Raw genomic sequence first — 17654 nt, forward strand, 5'->3', positions numbered from 1 at the left:
ATTAGCCAAATTAGATTTTTTTAAGAGAATATGTAATGAATGAATTAACAATACAACTTTAGAAACATAAATGCTTTGTCTCATTTAAATATGTACTTAGGCTTTTATGAAGTAAAAGTAGTAAAGTAGAATTTTTAGGTATCTGTACTTTACTTTAGTACATTTTACAGTGGATACTTTTACTTTTACTTCAGTACATTTGAGAGCAGTATCTGTACTGTCTACTCCACTACATTTTTGAACAGGAGTGAAAAGTAAAAAGTACTTTTCATATGATTTGAGGAGTTATTTTTACCATGTTCGTGGAAACATCCTGACTCAAGTTTTCAAGTTCAAGTTTCAGCTTTGAGCAAAACAAAAATAAATACGTAAAATTGATTCAAAAAATTAAGATATTGATTTGTATTGTTACTGTGACCAAAATATGTCTAATTTTTATTCAATATCGCCACATTTACACTTTAACAAACGAACAACACTTGTGTGAAAAACTTTTACTTTTTACTCTTAAAGTATTTTTTATTTTTTACTTGAGTAACTTTTTACGTCTGTATGTGTACTTTTACTTAAGTACAGTACAGTATTGAGTACTCTGATATAAACTATATAAACACAATAACAGCTCTATTCCAGACAGAGACTTAAACATTATTCATTATTTCTCTATTGCACTGACATAATTCGCTCGTGTGCAGTTTTTCAGCTTTGAGATAAACTGGGCCATGGAACTTTTCCACTGACTTATCTGCTGCATGTTTGTACCAATCACGACGCGCATAGGCCCGTTGCGTAATGCGTCTTTGGCACCGCGCTCCGCCCACTTCCTTTGGGGAAAAAAGTGCTCAGCTTTTTTTTTAGCTGACATCTTTGTGTTTTAGCCGTTAGCTTTGGTTGTTTAGAAACTTTTACACCCAGTTTCATCTGTCAAAGTAAACACACGAGCTCCACGCTGTGCGCCAGAGCCATAAGAGGCCGGGGAAAGGTAAATGTGAGCTGCAGAGCGCTGCGCCCGGACGCGTAATGGCGGCTGCCTTTCCCAGGGCTCGTCGCTTCTTACGAAAAGGGAAGGTGTAGTTAGCTTTAATGGTGCCTCGTAACACTGACGTCTATTGACGCGCTGAGTTGCGTGCCAGTGACAGAGTTACACATTTTTCTCATTGAGACAAAAGCTGGTCCATCGCGCGTAAAGCGGAGTGCTCCAACCTGTGGCGTTTGGAGCGATTTAAAGTCGAGTTTTAAACGTTTTCACATGTTCCGTCCGCTTTACGAAGGCACTAACATAACCAGAGGAAATGGACTTTTATTATTATGATTATGACTTAAGTGTTTCCACAAATGGATTGTCTGTAGATTATTTGTTTGTGAGTTTGGGTAAAAATGTAACATTGAGTTGTAAAGTTGTAACCAGGGCCTAGCTCATGTGGTAACTCCAAAATGCGCCGTGGCTAACATGAATCAAAGAGGAAGTCCATGAACTGTCACATTTATCCCGCACGTTTAACGCTAACTTTGATTTATTTATCTTCCTTAACGCTTTAAAACGCCCCATTTTCTTGCTTTTCGTGTATTTAACTTATTCTGGTGTAAAACTGCTGCAGCACAGGCCAAAGAGTGGACCAAAGTCTGGCTACAAACCGCTGTGTCACCCAGAGGCGTTCAGGATCACTCAAATATCATTTATTTATTCATTTGTTTTAGTGAAAATGGAAGAAGTCCAGCTTGGCACCAATGGCACTGACTCTTCCTCCACAAACTCACAGGTAGCCCCACAGGTAACGCATAGAAGAGCGCGCAAACCTGCGTAAATGCGCAGTGAACAGGCGCTGTCCGCTTGTGCAGTGTGTGCTTGGAGTCACTGTCTGCTGCTGTAGAGCTTGGACGCGTAAAGAAACAGCTTAAAGTGCGTTTAATGTGCTAGAACTGCGCAGCTTAAACTGTGTCGCAATAAAATAGTTTAAAACATTGATATAGTTTTATTTTTAGTGCTTTTAGTGTTGATGTTTGAGCTTTAAAGGGCCGCTATGCAAACTTTTCTGGTGGAGGATGGCAGCATGTAGGTTTAATCTTGTTTATCTCCATGAAAACAAACAAACGCCAACACCAGGCCAAGTGACAGGTCAGATCTGTGGAGAGGTGAACCCCGCTCACTGTACAAATGTGTGTTTTTTTAGAGGTATTTTATTGAGTAAATGCATAATTGATCTAAGTTTAATGCCATACTGTGGAACATTCCAGGCAGGGGCGGGGCCAGATATTTGTGGATGGTGGAGTTAAGGTGGTGCTAAGGTCCTCAATGTGGGTGCTTATTAATGTGTTCGTTTAGACCCTTTTAATGATGATTTTTGATGTTTTCAGCCAGTGTAAATGTCGTTAGCTCCTGTAGTGATTTATAAAAGCTGATGTGGATTTTTTTTGTTACATTTTTATCTGAGTTTGTTTGTGCTGTGAGGCCTGTCAGGAAAGTAAGTTTAGAAGTTTGATATGTCGCTGAAGTTAATATAGATCAGGGGTGCTCAGACTTTTTCAGTGTGTGAGCTACTTTTAAAATGATCGTGTCTGAAAGATCTACCACCTATTACGCTGCTGGAAAGTCCGCAACCCGCTCCATCGGCGACGATCGGATCCGACGCTATAGGGTTACTTACTAACTAACTAACTAACTCGCGCTTGTTTATGTGTGTGCAGCGCCCATGATGTGACCTAGAGTCAGGTGTCATCTGACTGGTTGTCTTGTATATTAGTCATGTGACTCAATGGATGACGGGACGTGATCTACACAAAATGCCGATCGACGTAATGAACACCCCTGATATAGATGATAAACGATAATATTGAACCTGATTTATGCCACCGAAATAGTAACTCTCTTCTTTCTCTCTTTGTCCCTCTCTTCTCTCTCTCTTCTCTCACCTCTATCTGTCTCTTTCTCCCCCTGTCTCTTCTCTCTCCCCTCTCTTCTCTCTCTCCCTCTCTTCACTTTCCTGCTCTTTTCTCTCTTCCTCTCTCTCTCCATCTCTTCTCTCTCTCCCCAGTCTCCTCTCTCTCTCTTCTCTCTCCCTCTTTTCTCCCTCTCTCCTGTCTTCTCTCTCGCCCTCTCTCTCCCTTCTTTTCCTCTCTTCTCTCTTCCCCTCTCTCCCTCTTTTCTCCCTCTCTTGTCTTCTCTCTCATCCTCTCTCCCCTCTCTTCCTCTCTCCCTTCTTTTCCTCTCTTCTCTTTCCCCCTCTCTTCTCTCTCCCCCTGTCTCTTTTCTCTCTTCTCTCACTTCTTTTTTTCTGACACAAAAACCCAAAAGCAGTATTTAAACCACAAAAACTATTCTAAATCTACAATATTGTTAAAATATTGATCTGAAATAAATAAACAGCAGAATGAAACACGTCAGCCGTTATTTTGCATCTGTAATGAGTCGGACGTTATAAATCAAATCTTTTACAGCTCAAATCTTCTCATTCAGCCAAAATAAATAACCCAAAATGTCCCAGTCGTGCAAAAAAGTAAAGTATAATAATTATCCTGACAGGCCCAGTGCTGTGAACGTGGGGCATAAATCTTTGGGGGACCTCGTGCCCCGTCAAACCCCCCGCCCGGCACTGCCCTTGAGTCCAGGCAAAGCACTCACGTCTCCCCGGAGATGAGCAGTTGGCAAACCCTCCACCTGAAAAGTTCCACAGTGCACCTTTAGACAGCTGCCATCATTGATATGTAATTGATATGTCATTGATCTGTTTTGGGAATAATATAAAGATGTTTTGGATTATACATGTGACCACACAGCACTTCTCTTTATATTTACGCTTCATGTCATGATCAATACTATTGTGACTTAACGTTTAATTTGTGAAAGCTGGAACCAGATATTTTGGGGCTCATTATTTATCATGTGTACAGTATCTTTGCAAGAGTGGGGAGATTTGGGGTATTTTTTGTTGTAATTTGACAAGATTTGGGCTGTAGAGGCTTGAAAAAGTCACTTATTAAAGATCAACGTTGTGTTTCTTCATGGCCGATACCAATTGTTTAGAGTCCAGAGCAATAAATGGTCGATATATGAGACCGATTTTGATTATTATTTCCATGAATTGAGAGCTGTATTTCGTATTTAGTGCACTTTTCTCTTCGTATCAAAGTATTAAAATAAAGCTTTGTGTGTGTTTTTATTGGCATCAGCTCGACTAAAACAAAATATCTCCCTCTGCTGGAGAAAAGTCCAAATATCGGCCCCTATCTTTACTAATTATTGCTTCATTTCGCTATTTATTTGCTGCAGCTCAGGCCATGTAATGAAACAACTGTTATAAAATGGTTTACTGGGATTATCTTGCATTATAGTTTTTGTAAAGATATGTTGTGCAGAGTGTATTATTGTGACAGACCTGTGCGTTGTTGTATTTGTTCGTTTGTCTTATCTCTATATGTTTGCATACATTTGCCTCAGATACAGGTTTATGCTGGTAACGCTTTGTACTCGGCTCGTTTCAGTCGCCGCTGCCAAAGTGCATTTTCTGAACTCCCACAATGTTTCATTTTCAAAACGGGGAGCTTATAATGTTTTTACTTTTACTTGTATTTTGTCGTTAGGCCTGTCACAATAACACACTTTAAAGTTCGATATATCACTGAAGTTAATATAGATGATAAACGATGATACTGAAACTGATTTATGCCACTGACACAAAAACCCAAGAGCAGATCTAAACCACAAAAACTATTCTAAATCTAAAATATTGTTAAAAATCATGAGCTACAGTAAACAAACAGCAGAATTAAACACTTTTGTCATTTCTGTAATGAGTCAGACAAGTTATTAATTTGAACGTTTATGGTTCACATGGTAAATATTGAGCTAAAATATATAGTTCCAGCTTTATATACTGAATGAAATATATAGTGATTATTGTGGCCTGTTTATTCTTACACTTTTATCAATGTGTTTTTTGCTCAGTAGCAGGTAGTTTCAACATTCAAATGCCACAGTTGGTTTTCAAGGTTGAGATATTTTCAAACTATTATGGAAAACAAAATATATTTCCACTTTTAGTAGTATTAATTAGATTTTGTAAGACTGTTTTCTAGTCTGTTCTAATCTTGTTTCCTCATCACAAACAGACATGGAGTTGTGTTTTGTTTCATTCACACATGTTTAACACACAAACCCTGTATATTTAGGCTGAATTCTTCTCTCAAACTGAAAACACTCTGTTCCACCTTGTGATGTCATCATGTGGTAATACAGGAAGTGCTCCACTGTTTTTAAACTCCACACACCTTCACTAGAATCATTTGGATCATTTCAGCCTAAAAATTTTCAATTTTCCTCTACTGAACTAAAGGTAAAAGGAGCTGTTAACTAGAGAAATACCACTTCATGACATCACAAGGTGGAACAGAGTGTTTTGAGCTTTGTAGATAATAAAGTGTTACTCAAACATGTGTGAATGAAACAAAACACAACTCCAGGTCTGTTACTGAGGAGGAAATGGCGTTATAACATGGTTTAAAGTTCACGAGAGTCAGTTTTGTGTAATACTGGACCTTTAACTTGTGCATGAATCATATTAGTTCATCTCAAACTGTAACAAAATGGAGCCCAGTCAATATGTTGTTATTTGGACAGATTATTTTACCCACAGAAGAGCAACTTTTGTGATGTTTCTAAACGTGACCTCTATGTAATCTATAATCCACTAAATATACACAGCTCTATTGAAGTATTATATTTTAGCTTCTGTTGCTAATTTCTGTCTGTGCAAACGTCAGTCCCCACGGCGCCTCGTTCTGCAGTGTAATGCTTTGGCTTGTGGTGTGTGCGTGTGTGTGTGCAGTTGGGTTTTTATCACATTGCCAGGACTTAAATCTGTATACACGTACAAATTACAGAACTATCTCCTTTTATGTGAACGAAAATCAGGTCCCTATGAAGTAAATAAATTTATTATTATGTGAAGAACATGGTTTAAAGTTCAGATATGAGTAAAAATATAGGTCAAGGTTTCAGGTTTTCCATATTAAGCGGTAGTACTCATTTCTTTTTAACTTTCTCTCGAGATTATTCTAAAGATGTTCAGGAAAGGTTCATTTCTGTCCTGTGAATGTGAATTTTTTAGTATCGACACCTGCTGAAATGTATCTAGTTTTGAGTTTTTACTTTTAATACCTGATTTTTGATACTTTTTGAGACAGCACTAGTAGTGACGTTCTGGTTAGGATTAGTCAATGTCCCCAACAGGCATGTGAACCCAGCGTGCGTGTGGTGAGTGTGTGTTCTTTTCCTGCGGACGAGTCACTTCCTGTTTGTGTTTCTGCAGATGTCATTGGCCGGTTCTCCTGTCACTGTTGTACAGTTGCCCGGGGGACAGTTACAGGTTCAGGGGGTGATCCAGTCCGCACAGTCCTCAGTCATCCAGTCTCCACAAGGACACACTCCACAGGTTAGTCATCCAGTTACCATGGCAACACAGGTCCATCCTCAGTCACGTTAGTCTCCACGGCGACACACTCAACAGGTCAATCATGCAGTTACCACGGCGGCACATTCCACAGGTCAGTCCTCAGTCGTCCAGTTACCACGAGAACACACTCCACAGGTCAGTCCTGTTGTCCAGGCTCTAAGACCACACACTCCACGGGTCAGTCCGTAGTGGTCTCCAGAGAGACGCACCCCAGGTCAGTCATTCGACCTCCAGTTACCATAACACTCTCCACAGGTTAGTCCTCAGTCTTTCGGCCTCCACGTTGACACACTCCACAGGTCAGACAGGTAAAAAAATGACACAAAAACACTGTGGACTGATGCGTTTTGGTCTGCCATGGTTTGTATAATCCACTTTACTCGTCTATAAACAGCAGACACATTTGGTGTTAAAGGTCATGTATCCAGAGAAAATCTTTATGATCAGCTCTTTTTATTTGTTTCATGTTCTTATATTGTTTTATTATATTCTTCTTTCTCCAGACCCAGGGCTCGGACAGTGACGATTCACAGGACTCTTCAGACAGTGGAGCCACAGCCCAAAGACCCAGAGAGCTGCTCGCCCGCCGGGAGTCCTACAAGTAAATACACAAATATCCATCTGACTTTGACTCTGTAGATATGTGCTTATAGACTAAATGGGGCTGTGTATATACGTTTGCTTCTAGGGTAAATGAAATGCAATTTTGCAAAGTGACAAAGTGCCCCTTTAAACAAAATGTGTTCTGAATCAAACGTGTCGTCGGGTGCAGTGACAGCAGTGTACCTCCAGGGGGCAAAAGATCTCCTCATCTCACTATAATACAACACTGAAATACTGACACCTGTCCACAACATTAAATATACCAAATTACCACAGTTTTTGTCTTTTCTAGAAAAATCCTCAATGAGCTCTCCTCTGAGACGGGTGCAGAGATCAGCGCAGTGTCCACAGGGGTCACTGGGGTCGCGGTCCCCTCCACACCCATCTACCAGACCAGCTCCGGGCAGTACAGTACGTCCTCAACACCATCAAAGCAGAAATATAGATTTGAACTTATTTTCACAACAATATAGAAACCCTTAACCATATTGATTTCAGGCCTGGAGTTGAAAAAGTAAAAGTCATGTGATTGTTTATGTCTGAAATTCATCTCAAGTAGAAAAGAGTGTTGTTGTTTAATCTGCATCTTAAGTTACGAAATGTGACGGCTGTGGTCTGTATCGTCTCTTGAAAATTTTACAGGTAATTTTATTTATATACCCTTTTTTATATATATTTGTCTAAAAATACTGTAAAATCGTTGCTTAAAGCATCAGTTAAAGGCCATGTATATGCTTAGTTTGTGTAGTTGTCCTTTAAACATGCTCTTGAGTATCTTTGCTTTGGCATTTCATGTTTTAAAACTTAAAATACTGACTTTATAAGGAAGGAGACATTTTCTTCAGCTTGGGCGCTCCCCATGCCTGAATCTGGTTTAGGGCTCCATCTACTGGCAGCAGAGGGAATTACCATGAATGCAATATGATGCCAGGAAGTATACAGTAGTTGCCATGTCTGCGTCTTAATAGCGACTTTGGGCATATTTTGAGAGTGGCGAGTTGCATAGTTTAGGCTTGCTCCTGAGTGGCACTTTCATGTCATAAGAGTTGCTTTTTATCCTTATAGAATGTTGTTATCTCCTCAAAAACAGACCTGGAGTTGTGTTTTGTTTTATTCACACATGTTTGAGTAACACTTTATTATTAGTCTGTCTACACCTCTACCTCTGGCGTAACAATGCTGGGAAATTTCAAACACAAACCAAAGCGAATAGTAAATGTTGATAATCCTTTTCTGTTCACACACTCCTCTCTTTGTGCCCGCAGTTACTATAGGAGCAAATGGGACGATCCAGTTGGCATCTCCGGGCTCCGATGGCCTCCAGGGGGTGCAGGCTCTGACCATGTCCAGTGCGGGAGGGGCGCAGTCGGGCACCACCATCCTGCAGTATGCCCAGACTCCGGACGGGCAGCAGATACTCGTGCCCAGTAACCAGGTGGTGGTGCAAGGTGAGAGCATGTCAAAATAAGTCTCAAATACTGTCTGCGTCTAATTAGAAGCATTTTATTTCCAATAATCAAGAAGTGCACTCCCTCCATCCGCACATCACCTCGTCCCTCCCCTCATCACCTCGCCATTCCCCTCATCATCTCATCATTCCCCGCATCACCTCCTCACTCCTCTCATCACCTGTTAACATGCTAGTTGATGTTAGCTTCACGGTCATGGCAAAAGTCTGAAACTGAAAACAGTGCTCTGATGGATGTGCTTGAGCAGGTCTTTCCCGGTTGGACTTCACCCTCGAGAAAAAGCTGTTCTAAAGTTGTGCATGTGCCTGAAATATAATGCTTGTGGATATAAACGTCCAGCTCCGTTGGCTCCTGGCCCAGCAGCATATTGAGTTCAAACTCCTTGGCTGTGTCCAGATGTCCCCCCTAGTCCCTGATCCCCCGGTCACTACTTAGATCTGCACTCATTCATAGAGCACTCATTCGATACGATGGACAACTGGACATTCAGACACCACTAAAAATGGCATGAGCCCTAAATAGTGCCCCCTGTAGGGAAGAGTGTGGACATAACTTGGCCTCTCCAACCTGACTCGGCCTCGCACTCTGCCCTGCTCCTCCTCTCCCTCTTTATATTCCAACTCTGGACTCTAGGCATTTTTAAATCTGACTTAAAAACCCACCTTTCAAAAGTGCTTATGGTCTCCAATTTTAACTTTGTTCCTTGTTTTTTGCCCTGCTTTTGCTGCAAGGTGATCTTGGGTGTTAGAAAAGCGCCAACAAATGAAATGTATTGTTATTATTATTATAAAAAATATATATAAATAAATAAAAATGAATTATTAATGATGTGCCAAACGGTTTGTGAAGGCTACAAACGAGTTAGACAGATGTAAATACCTCCCTCCTCCTTCCAGCTTTAAGACGTTCCTTTCTGTTCAGTATTAATAAAGGATTATATAATAACACAAACACAATTATAATATTTTTCCTAAATCCTCACGACTCCAAATATGTTCTCATCTTGTACTTATGTGACTTGTATTTTCCAGGAGCCGGGGGCGAGATGCAAACGTACCAGATCCGGACCACGCCCTCCTCCAGCTCTCTGCAGCAGACCGTCGTCATGACAACTCCAGTGGGGCTGTCCCAAACCAAGACAGATGACCCCACACTGAAGAGGGAGATCAGGCTCGCCAAGAACAGGTAAGGCCCCAGCACCTGCAGCCAATCAGGACTCAGTGCTAGTGCAGCTTCTGCAGCTCAGGGAGTGAATTCTGGAGTTTTTTTTCACATGAGGCCTGTCCTTAAACTGAGTCCTGTGGCCTGTAATATGAAAATTCTATCCCCAAAATAAAGACTTCTAGTGTTGTTTTTATCATTTATCAATCAACTCCATCCCAACTTTTTTTTTTTTTTGGCCAGTCCTCCTGACTGTAGGCTACATTAAACTGATTTGGCTGCAGACAGGAGGCAGTGAGCCATGTTGTTGTTGTGTTGAGCTCATGGAAAAACCCTCTGGACCTGGAGTAAAGCAGGATCAGAGGGTGAGCCCAGGTCAGGGGAGAAGGTCAGATCAGGTGAACACAACAAGACAGCTAATGCTCTGCAAACTCCTCTGCAAACTCCTCTGCAAACTCCTCTGCAAACTCCTCTGCAAACTCCTCTGCAAACTCCTCTGCAAGCTTTCGGCTAATGCTTCCTTCCAGACTACTGGCAGGTCAGATATTTCCCAGTTGAATGTTCACGAGTGACCTCAGAGCGTTCCAGCTGAATTAACTTGTATGTAAACAACATGAGCTTAATGCTAACCCAAAAGAAAATGTAATTTTTAAGCAAATGTCTCCAACTTAAATAACAGAATAGTGACTACTGTTATTCACCTGTATAAAGTGTTTACATGGTTTATGTGGCTCACCTCAGAAGCTTTTTTTTTTTTTTTGGTGATTATCATTGTTGTAATGCGTCACAGTTGAACTCGTATCTGAAGTCAGAGTCTTTCAATCATCTCCCACTTCATAAGTGGTAATTCCAGGCATTCCAGGTATTTTTTCAAGTCTGAGGTTGGAACTATCCCAGTTAGTAAACATCTCAAAGTGCTGCTGAGTCCGTGCCATCAGTCCCTTCTATGAAAAGTTGCAGTTTTTGTTTTTGTTTTTTTTCATTTATGCCAGATTGAGAGGGGAAATGAGAAGGGAAACAATAATCACTATATATTTCATTCAGTATATAAAGCTGGAACTATATATTTTAGCTCAATATTTACCATGGTTTTAAAAGCTCTGGAAAGTCCAGTTTGCTAAATACTTGTAATTAAATTATTGCAGCTTATGAAAGAAAAAAATTCTCATCATAGCTATGGTCTTTAAACTACTTTTCATAACTTTAAAACCACAAACGTGCCCAATTTTCTCAACATTTTTCCATCCTTTTTTAGGGAGGCAGCTCGTGAATGTCGAAGGAAGAAAAAGGAATATGTGAAATGTTTGGAAAACCGTGTGGCCGTTCTGGAAAACCAAAACAAGACGCTCATAGAGGAACTGAAAACTTTAAAGGACCTGTATTGTGTAAAATCTGGATAATGGCAAAGGGTTTAATCAAAGCAGCAGCTCAGTCGCAGGACTCTGGGGCAGGTTTGTGGGAACACTTTATTTCAGGTGCGATTCTTCAGTTTTATACTTGTGTAACGTGATGTGATGGCAGTCTGATACTCTCAACAAAACAAGTGCAAAACCAGGTCAAATCAAGTGGAACGTTGGGTAAAATATAAACAATTGACGGACGCCATTTTGGGGACTAATGATCACCATGACCTTTTTAGATGCACGTTTTTAAATCCAGATTCAGTTCAGTGTCCTTTTGTAAGTAGTTTCCAGAGGGTAGAGTAGAGTATTCAGAAACATTATCATTTGAGAAAACAAAACTCATGCAAATCAACTTGGGACACAGCGTGAAGCATAAACAATTAACGAACGCCATTTTAGGGACTAACGATCACGACGACCTTTTAAATGCATGATTTTAAATCAGGATTCTGTTCAGTGCCCTTTGTAAGTAGAATAGAGTTGGACTATCCAGAAACAACAAGTCAAGCTGGAGCATTGTGCAAAAATGGACGCCATTTTGAGGACTAATTATGATTTGTATTAATTTTTTTCAATTAGAATACAATTTTAGACTCTCTACTTACAATTTGAGAGCACGAAATCCATTCAAATGAAGTTGGGACATTTTGTAAAAAAAAATATTTTTGGAGACAAATTTTTTTTGTGTTTTTGCAATTACGGTGACCTTTTTAGATGCATGTTTTTAAATGAGGATTCAGTTCTGCGTCCTTTTTAAGTAGAATAGAGGTGGAGTATCCAGAAACAACGAGACAAAATGGAACATTGTCTAAAAACAAACGATGCCATTTTGGGGACTAATTATTTTAAAATGCCACATATCAGTTGCCTGTTTTGGATTCAAACCTGTTGTCCATCCATGTTTTTGTCAAATGTCTAAAAGGGCCATTAACCAAACATCTGCTTTTGGAAATAATGACAGAAACAATAAGCCAGTTGGAAACAGGTGTCCCTCTGTATCAAAACAAATATGGCTGTTTACAAGGAAAAATAAAGGGGGGAAAAAATCACACGCAGCTGAAAAACATAGTGAATTTCTGCAGAATCAGTGAACTCAGAGAAATTATAAATTTTTTTTTTTCAATTAGAATGCAATTTTAGACACTCTTCCATTCAAATCCTTAGGGACAAACTTTTTAGATGCATGTTTTTAAATGAGGATTCAGTTCAAGTTGAAAAGAGTTGGAGCATTGTAATAGGAGAGTCGAAACTCATTGGAATCAAGTTGGGACAGTGTGTAAAAACAATTCATGGACGCCATTTTGGGAACCAATTATGATATTTTGCTTGATGATATTTTAGACGCATATCTTCAACCCAGAGTTCAGATTTCAGTCTTTTCAAAATTTAATGCTCCCAGACCCTAAAAATGAACCGCTAAACTAATATAAGAATCACATGCGTTTTCAAGTCTAAAATCCAAATGTGCTTTATAAAAATGTGGCTATTTAAAATACAAGGTGAGCAGTTTATTCCCCATAAAAACAGGACATTTTGGTGTTTGCAGAGGACGTTCTCATCTTATCCTCTGAGATTTGATAATATTGAAGTTGTTATTTAAATATAAAGTTACATATTCAAGACTTGTGGCTACTCAGAAGATGTTTACAATTGTTTTGCTGGCCTATTTCACCAAAAAAATGTTTAATCATAGATCTTAAAGTTGCAGTGTGTAACTTTTCTGTTTGAGAGTGTGCTTGTCTCTAGGCCAACTTACAGGTCAGATCTGTGGGGAGGCCAGCCCAAGCAAAATAAGTGAGTATTTTTCAGGGTTGTTCTGAGCAATAAAAACATCAAGTTGGATCATTTTGTTAATGCCATACTTTGGAACATTACAGGCAAAAGCAATAACATATTCATTAGGACAAGCAGGTTGTATACTCTTGATCAGAAAAGTTACGCAGTGCAACTTTACATGGAATGTCGAAATAATTATGTTTTAAAATATTCCAGCTTTCCCAGTTCTGATACAGATCTTGTTACTTTACCAGTATCGAACCGGCGCATCACTAAAAAATATAAGATTTATACAAAGAAAATATAAAAAACAATTTAAAACGCCAAATATTTTTTCCCGAACTGATTTTGCACTTGTTCTTGTTTCCACCTGCTGTTTTTTAATCGCTATAACATTTATAGTTGTGTACATTTTAATACTGGGAAGTTTGAAACCGTGAGCTTTACTCTCACTTTCTAAATGTATCCCTTTGTTTATTTTTGTGTTTTTAAAATTGCTGATATTTTTTTTTCTTTCTAACCTCTTCAGATTTTTAACTGTATGAACTGTTTCACATCATGTTTTCAGTTTTATTTTTTGTGAACCGATTCTTATGTTTTGTTTCCCATAAAGGAGATGTTGCAGATGTGTCATTCCTTAGTGCAGTGCAATGGACGATAGAAAGGAGTTATGTTTTGATTTGGTGGTTTTTTTGCCAGTTACTTCGACAATCAGGGAAACGCACACTGTCCAGGTAATATTTATTGGGTGACAAAAAGAACAAGCAGTTTATGAAATCCATGATTGTGTAACAAAATAAATCTATTTTCACTTTACTTAATATGTGTATTTTGAATGTTTTTGCTCCTTAAAGGGCCATGTTACGCTGTTTTCTGATCTCTGTTCTAATGTTTCCTCATCACAAACAGACCTGGAGTTGTGTTTTGTTTCATTCACACATGTTTAACACACAAACTCTGCATATTTAAACACTGTTCCACCTTGTGATGTCATGTGGTAATACAGGATGCATTTTTTAACTCCACACACCTTCACTAGAATCATTTGGATCATTTCAGCTCTGGAATTGCCAAACTCTGCTGAACTAAAGGCAAAAGGAGCTGTTAACTAGAAAAACCACTTCATGACATCACAAGGTGGAACAGAGCATTTTGAGCTTTGGAGATGTAGACAGACTAATAATAAAGTGTTACTCAAACATGTGTGAATGAAACAAACACAACTCCAGGTCTGTTTTTGAGGAGGGAACGGCATTAGAACATGGATTAAAGTTCACAAGAGTCAATTTTGTGTAATACAGAACTTGTAGTTATGGTTACGGTACACTTTATTGTCCCTGTAGTAAAAATGTGTCCTCTGCATTTGACCCATCGTTCAATGCCACTAGATTAAACCTGTCAGTCCAGGTCTTGGCCTTGTCTTGGTCAGGACTTTAGCTGGAGGGCTTGGATTGTCCAAACGAAACTCACCCAGACACAGGGAGAACATGCTCCACACAGGAAGGCAGCCCAAATATTACCACAAGCCGGGACAAAACATATGCAGTCTTGACCCAAAAGGAAAAAACTATAGATTTCCGACCTGTCTGCCAACTCAGTTTTAAACTTTTAAACTTTGACCATTATCATATAAATTAACACAGAAAGGCCTTCATAACAGGAAATAAAGATGTAACTACTTACATAGATTTTAGAATGTTGAAAAATTAGGACTGTTTCCACAGCAACTGACAATTTAAACCAAATGTCTCTTTTGAACTGTGAAAGTTCCTCAAAATGCACCAATGACAAGAAGCTGAAACCCATGAACAGGCAGTTTACAACAATGTACTCTGGGAATTGGTCAACAGTTGCCTTTACATATATATTTGCATTGAATTATTTTGATATTTTGCAGCTGATGTCATCCACATTCCCTGGGGGGTAACTAGAGGCACTGCTCTGTCTGAAGCTCTATTACTCAAGTTAGACTTTAGTCTGAGCTTTGATTTAACTCAGTCAGTTCTTTATGGTCAGACTAAGCTGGATCTACAGCAGGTGAGCTGATTTGTGCAGTTCAAAAAGTCCCTCTCAAATAATATTATAGTTGCAAGCTAACTAGCATTAGCCAACAGTTTTTCAGTTTGATTTTCAATAAGAAGGTGTTAGTGACAAACACCTAAAAAGGACCATGAACACTCATTTGATCACAGGCTCTTGAAAATGTGCTGTTTATATCCATTTTGAGTTATCAGATAATCTGGAGAAATGTTCATCCGTTATTCATCCAGAGACACACATACAGTACCCCACACTGTGATGGTACTGCAAAGTATCAATATACAGATGGCTATTATTTAATACAGTATCCCATTATGTGCGGGGTTATCACTGTTGACATCTTGGGGGCGCTGATGTGCTGAATGTGGAGGTGAGAGAAGCCAGCTGCCTCCAGGTCTCTCCATGTGGCCCGGGTCAAAGTGCATCCTTCTCCGAGACGCGACCACAGCGGATTCAACACAAACTGCAGAAAACGCAACCAAGAAGAGCATTCGGAGACCACGTGCTCCAGGAAGTAGAAGGCCCCTCCCTGAAAGAGGTGAACACACTTTTATATCCACTTTAAATAGTGCAATACTTTTTTATCTATTAGAACAACATTTACTTTTACAAAAACCTATAGTGGCTTTATAGTTTTGTGCATTAGTTATTCACTCCATGCTGTTTCTGTGGCCGCAGCTGTCCTGGGGTAGACCACCACCGAACAATCACTCACACGCCACATTCACAGCCTGGCAAATCCAGACTGATCTGTCTCTATTTTTATACATATTGAGATCAGTCTGGTCTCCACGTCCTCTTTTGCAACTCAAGCCTGGCCAAATGTGATCGTCCAATCAGATTTATTTATTTTAGTGACACATGTGAAACAAAGGAACTCATTGGTCAGTTACAAATAAAATTAAATTTCTCTGAGTTTGGTGCTTCGCTCACTGATTCTGCAGAAATTCACTATGTTTTTCAGCTGCGTGTGATTTTTTCCCACCCCTTTTATTTTTCCTTGTAAACAGCCATATTTGTTTTGATACAGAGGGACACCTGTTTCCAACTGGCTTATTGTTTCTGTCATTATTTCCAAAAGCAGATGTTTGGTTAATGGCCCTTTTAGACATTAGACAAAAACATGGATGGACAACAGGTTTGAATCCAAAACAGGCAACTGATATGTGGCATTTTCATTGGTCCAACTAACACATTCAGCTGTGTGGCATTGTCAATCATTCATTCCCACAATAGTTTCAGCATTAACAGAAACTATAGTAGTCTCCCATATCGTTAAAAAAAAAAAAAAAAAAGTTGAACAATACGCCTTTATTATGTGTACTACTGCTTCTACTACAATAAATAATTATAAAAGACATTATTTAGCCCGCATTTTACTTAGTCTAGTCTAGCAGAGACATTAAACTTGTGGGAAACTGTCTAAATAATGCGTTTACTTTGAAAAATATACAAGTAACATGCACTTACAGTTCTGAGCACGCGGCGCACCTCTTGGAGCACTTTACGCACGTTACGCACGGAGCACAGCACGAGCGTACACACCACTACGTCCACTGACGCATCCTCCACGTGCGTCAGCCTCTCTCCGGACTCAACGAGAAACCCCTCATAACACAAGTGCTTATTCTCCTCCATGTTCTTACGTAAATATCTGTCAAAGTGCACGTTGGGGTCGATACAGATCACCGTGCAACCGTCCGGATAGTACTGGAAGTTTGCCCCGCTTCCACATCCAATCTCCAGCAAACGAAGCGTCCCATCTCCGCTCCTAAACCTGGGCAGATTCCTGAAAAGTTCCCTCTTGAATTCGTGCATTTTTTCATTGTAAATAAAAGTGCTGTTGTAAGAAAGCAAAGCGAAAAGTCTCTTGTACGCCCCGGTCAGTCCTGTTGTCTCCATCTCCGGGTGAATCTGTTCTGTGTGGACACTGGACATTGGATTAAAGTAGATTACGGATTTAGTATAATTAGCTAATCCAGTTTAATGCGGATCACATTCCACAAGATGGCGCTCGTTCATTGTGCTACAAATAATGGAAAGTTGTCAGAGAAGCATTAGATTCCACAGTGGAATTTTGGACTTTGAAAATAAAATAAGGACAAATTATAGTACCAGTGTTTGACTAGTCTTTATGCAAATGAATCAGAGGCTATTTTTATGTTAGTTTGAAGCTGTTAGATCAGTGACATAACCTACTTGCTGTTTTGAATCATTTTTGCACATTTAAAATTCTTTTGCAGAGGTATTAGCCAGTATTAGCTCAGTTAAATGTACTAATGTTATGGTCTATATTTACTTGGGTGACTTTTCTCTTTCCATTAATGTCTATTCAATTCATTTATTTTACAGTTTACAGTTACACAAGTGACAAAGGCTTTATGATGACAATATTAAATGATTTGAATAATTGTGTTTCTTCTGATCTGATTTTAAAATAACAGATTTTGTACATTATTTTTGTTTCAAATTATTTAAATTATAAATCAGATGTTATGTGCAGACGGTTTTTCTTACAATTATTTTTACTTGAGTTGTAGTAATGTAAAATGTATAAATGAGAATCTGAGTAGTATTATTGCCATGGTTACTGGTTTATCTGGGGTAGTTTTGAATGGAACTCAAATGTTCCATTCATTTTTCCCATAGACTTTTGAATGAATGAATGAATTTTATTTTGGTTGTTGCTTTTAGAAAAATTCAAATATTAACAGTTTAACGGCATAGCGGAGGCTAACCAGCTACGTGCTAAT

General features: G+C 39.2%; 2 protein-coding genes across 4 annotated transcripts; one reads left to right on the forward strand and one right to left on the reverse strand.

The window, feature by feature from the left end:
- Nucleotides 1-816: 816 nt before the first annotated feature.
- Nucleotides 817-13528, forward strand: atf1 (activating transcription factor 1). Of its 3 annotated transcripts, none has more exons than XM_033965903.2 (8): nucleotides 823-982; nucleotides 1699-1772; nucleotides 6306-6428; nucleotides 6953-7050; nucleotides 7345-7463; nucleotides 8318-8500; nucleotides 9553-9706; nucleotides 10938-13528. In XM_033965903.2, the coding sequence occupies exons 2-8, from the start codon at nucleotides 1704-1706 to the stop codon at nucleotides 11080-11082; spliced, it is 891 nt and encodes a 296-aa protein (XP_033821794.1). In that variant the 5' UTR covers nucleotides 823-982; nucleotides 1699-1703; the 3' UTR covers nucleotides 11083-13528. The 3 variants fall into 3 exon arrangements, with proteins under 3 accessions (XP_033821796.1, XP_033821794.1, XP_033821795.1); XM_033965904.2 differs by having other exon boundaries at nucleotides 1699-1760; XM_033965905.2 differs by lacking the exon at nucleotides 1699-1772 and having other exon boundaries at nucleotides 817-982.
- Nucleotides 13529-15193: 1665 nt separating this feature from the next.
- LOC117370474 (putative methyltransferase-like protein 7A) lies at nucleotides 15194-16795 on the reverse strand. Its single transcript, XM_033965907.2, has 2 exons — nucleotides 16372-16795; nucleotides 15194-15430 (listed from the first exon to the last, which is right to left on the reverse strand). Exons 1-2 carry the CDS (start codon nucleotides 16717-16719, stop codon nucleotides 15194-15196), a joined length of 585 nt encoding a protein of 194 aa, XP_033821798.2. The 5' UTR covers nucleotides 16720-16795.
- Nucleotides 16796-17654: the final 859 nt, after the last annotated feature.

Source organism: Periophthalmus magnuspinnatus, chromosome 5 (genome assembly GCF_009829125.3).
Source record: "Periophthalmus magnuspinnatus isolate fPerMag1 chromosome 5, fPerMag1.2.pri, whole genome shotgun sequence".
NCBI classification, from domain to species: domain Eukaryota; kingdom Metazoa; phylum Chordata; class Actinopteri; order Gobiiformes; family Gobiidae; genus Periophthalmus; species Periophthalmus magnuspinnatus.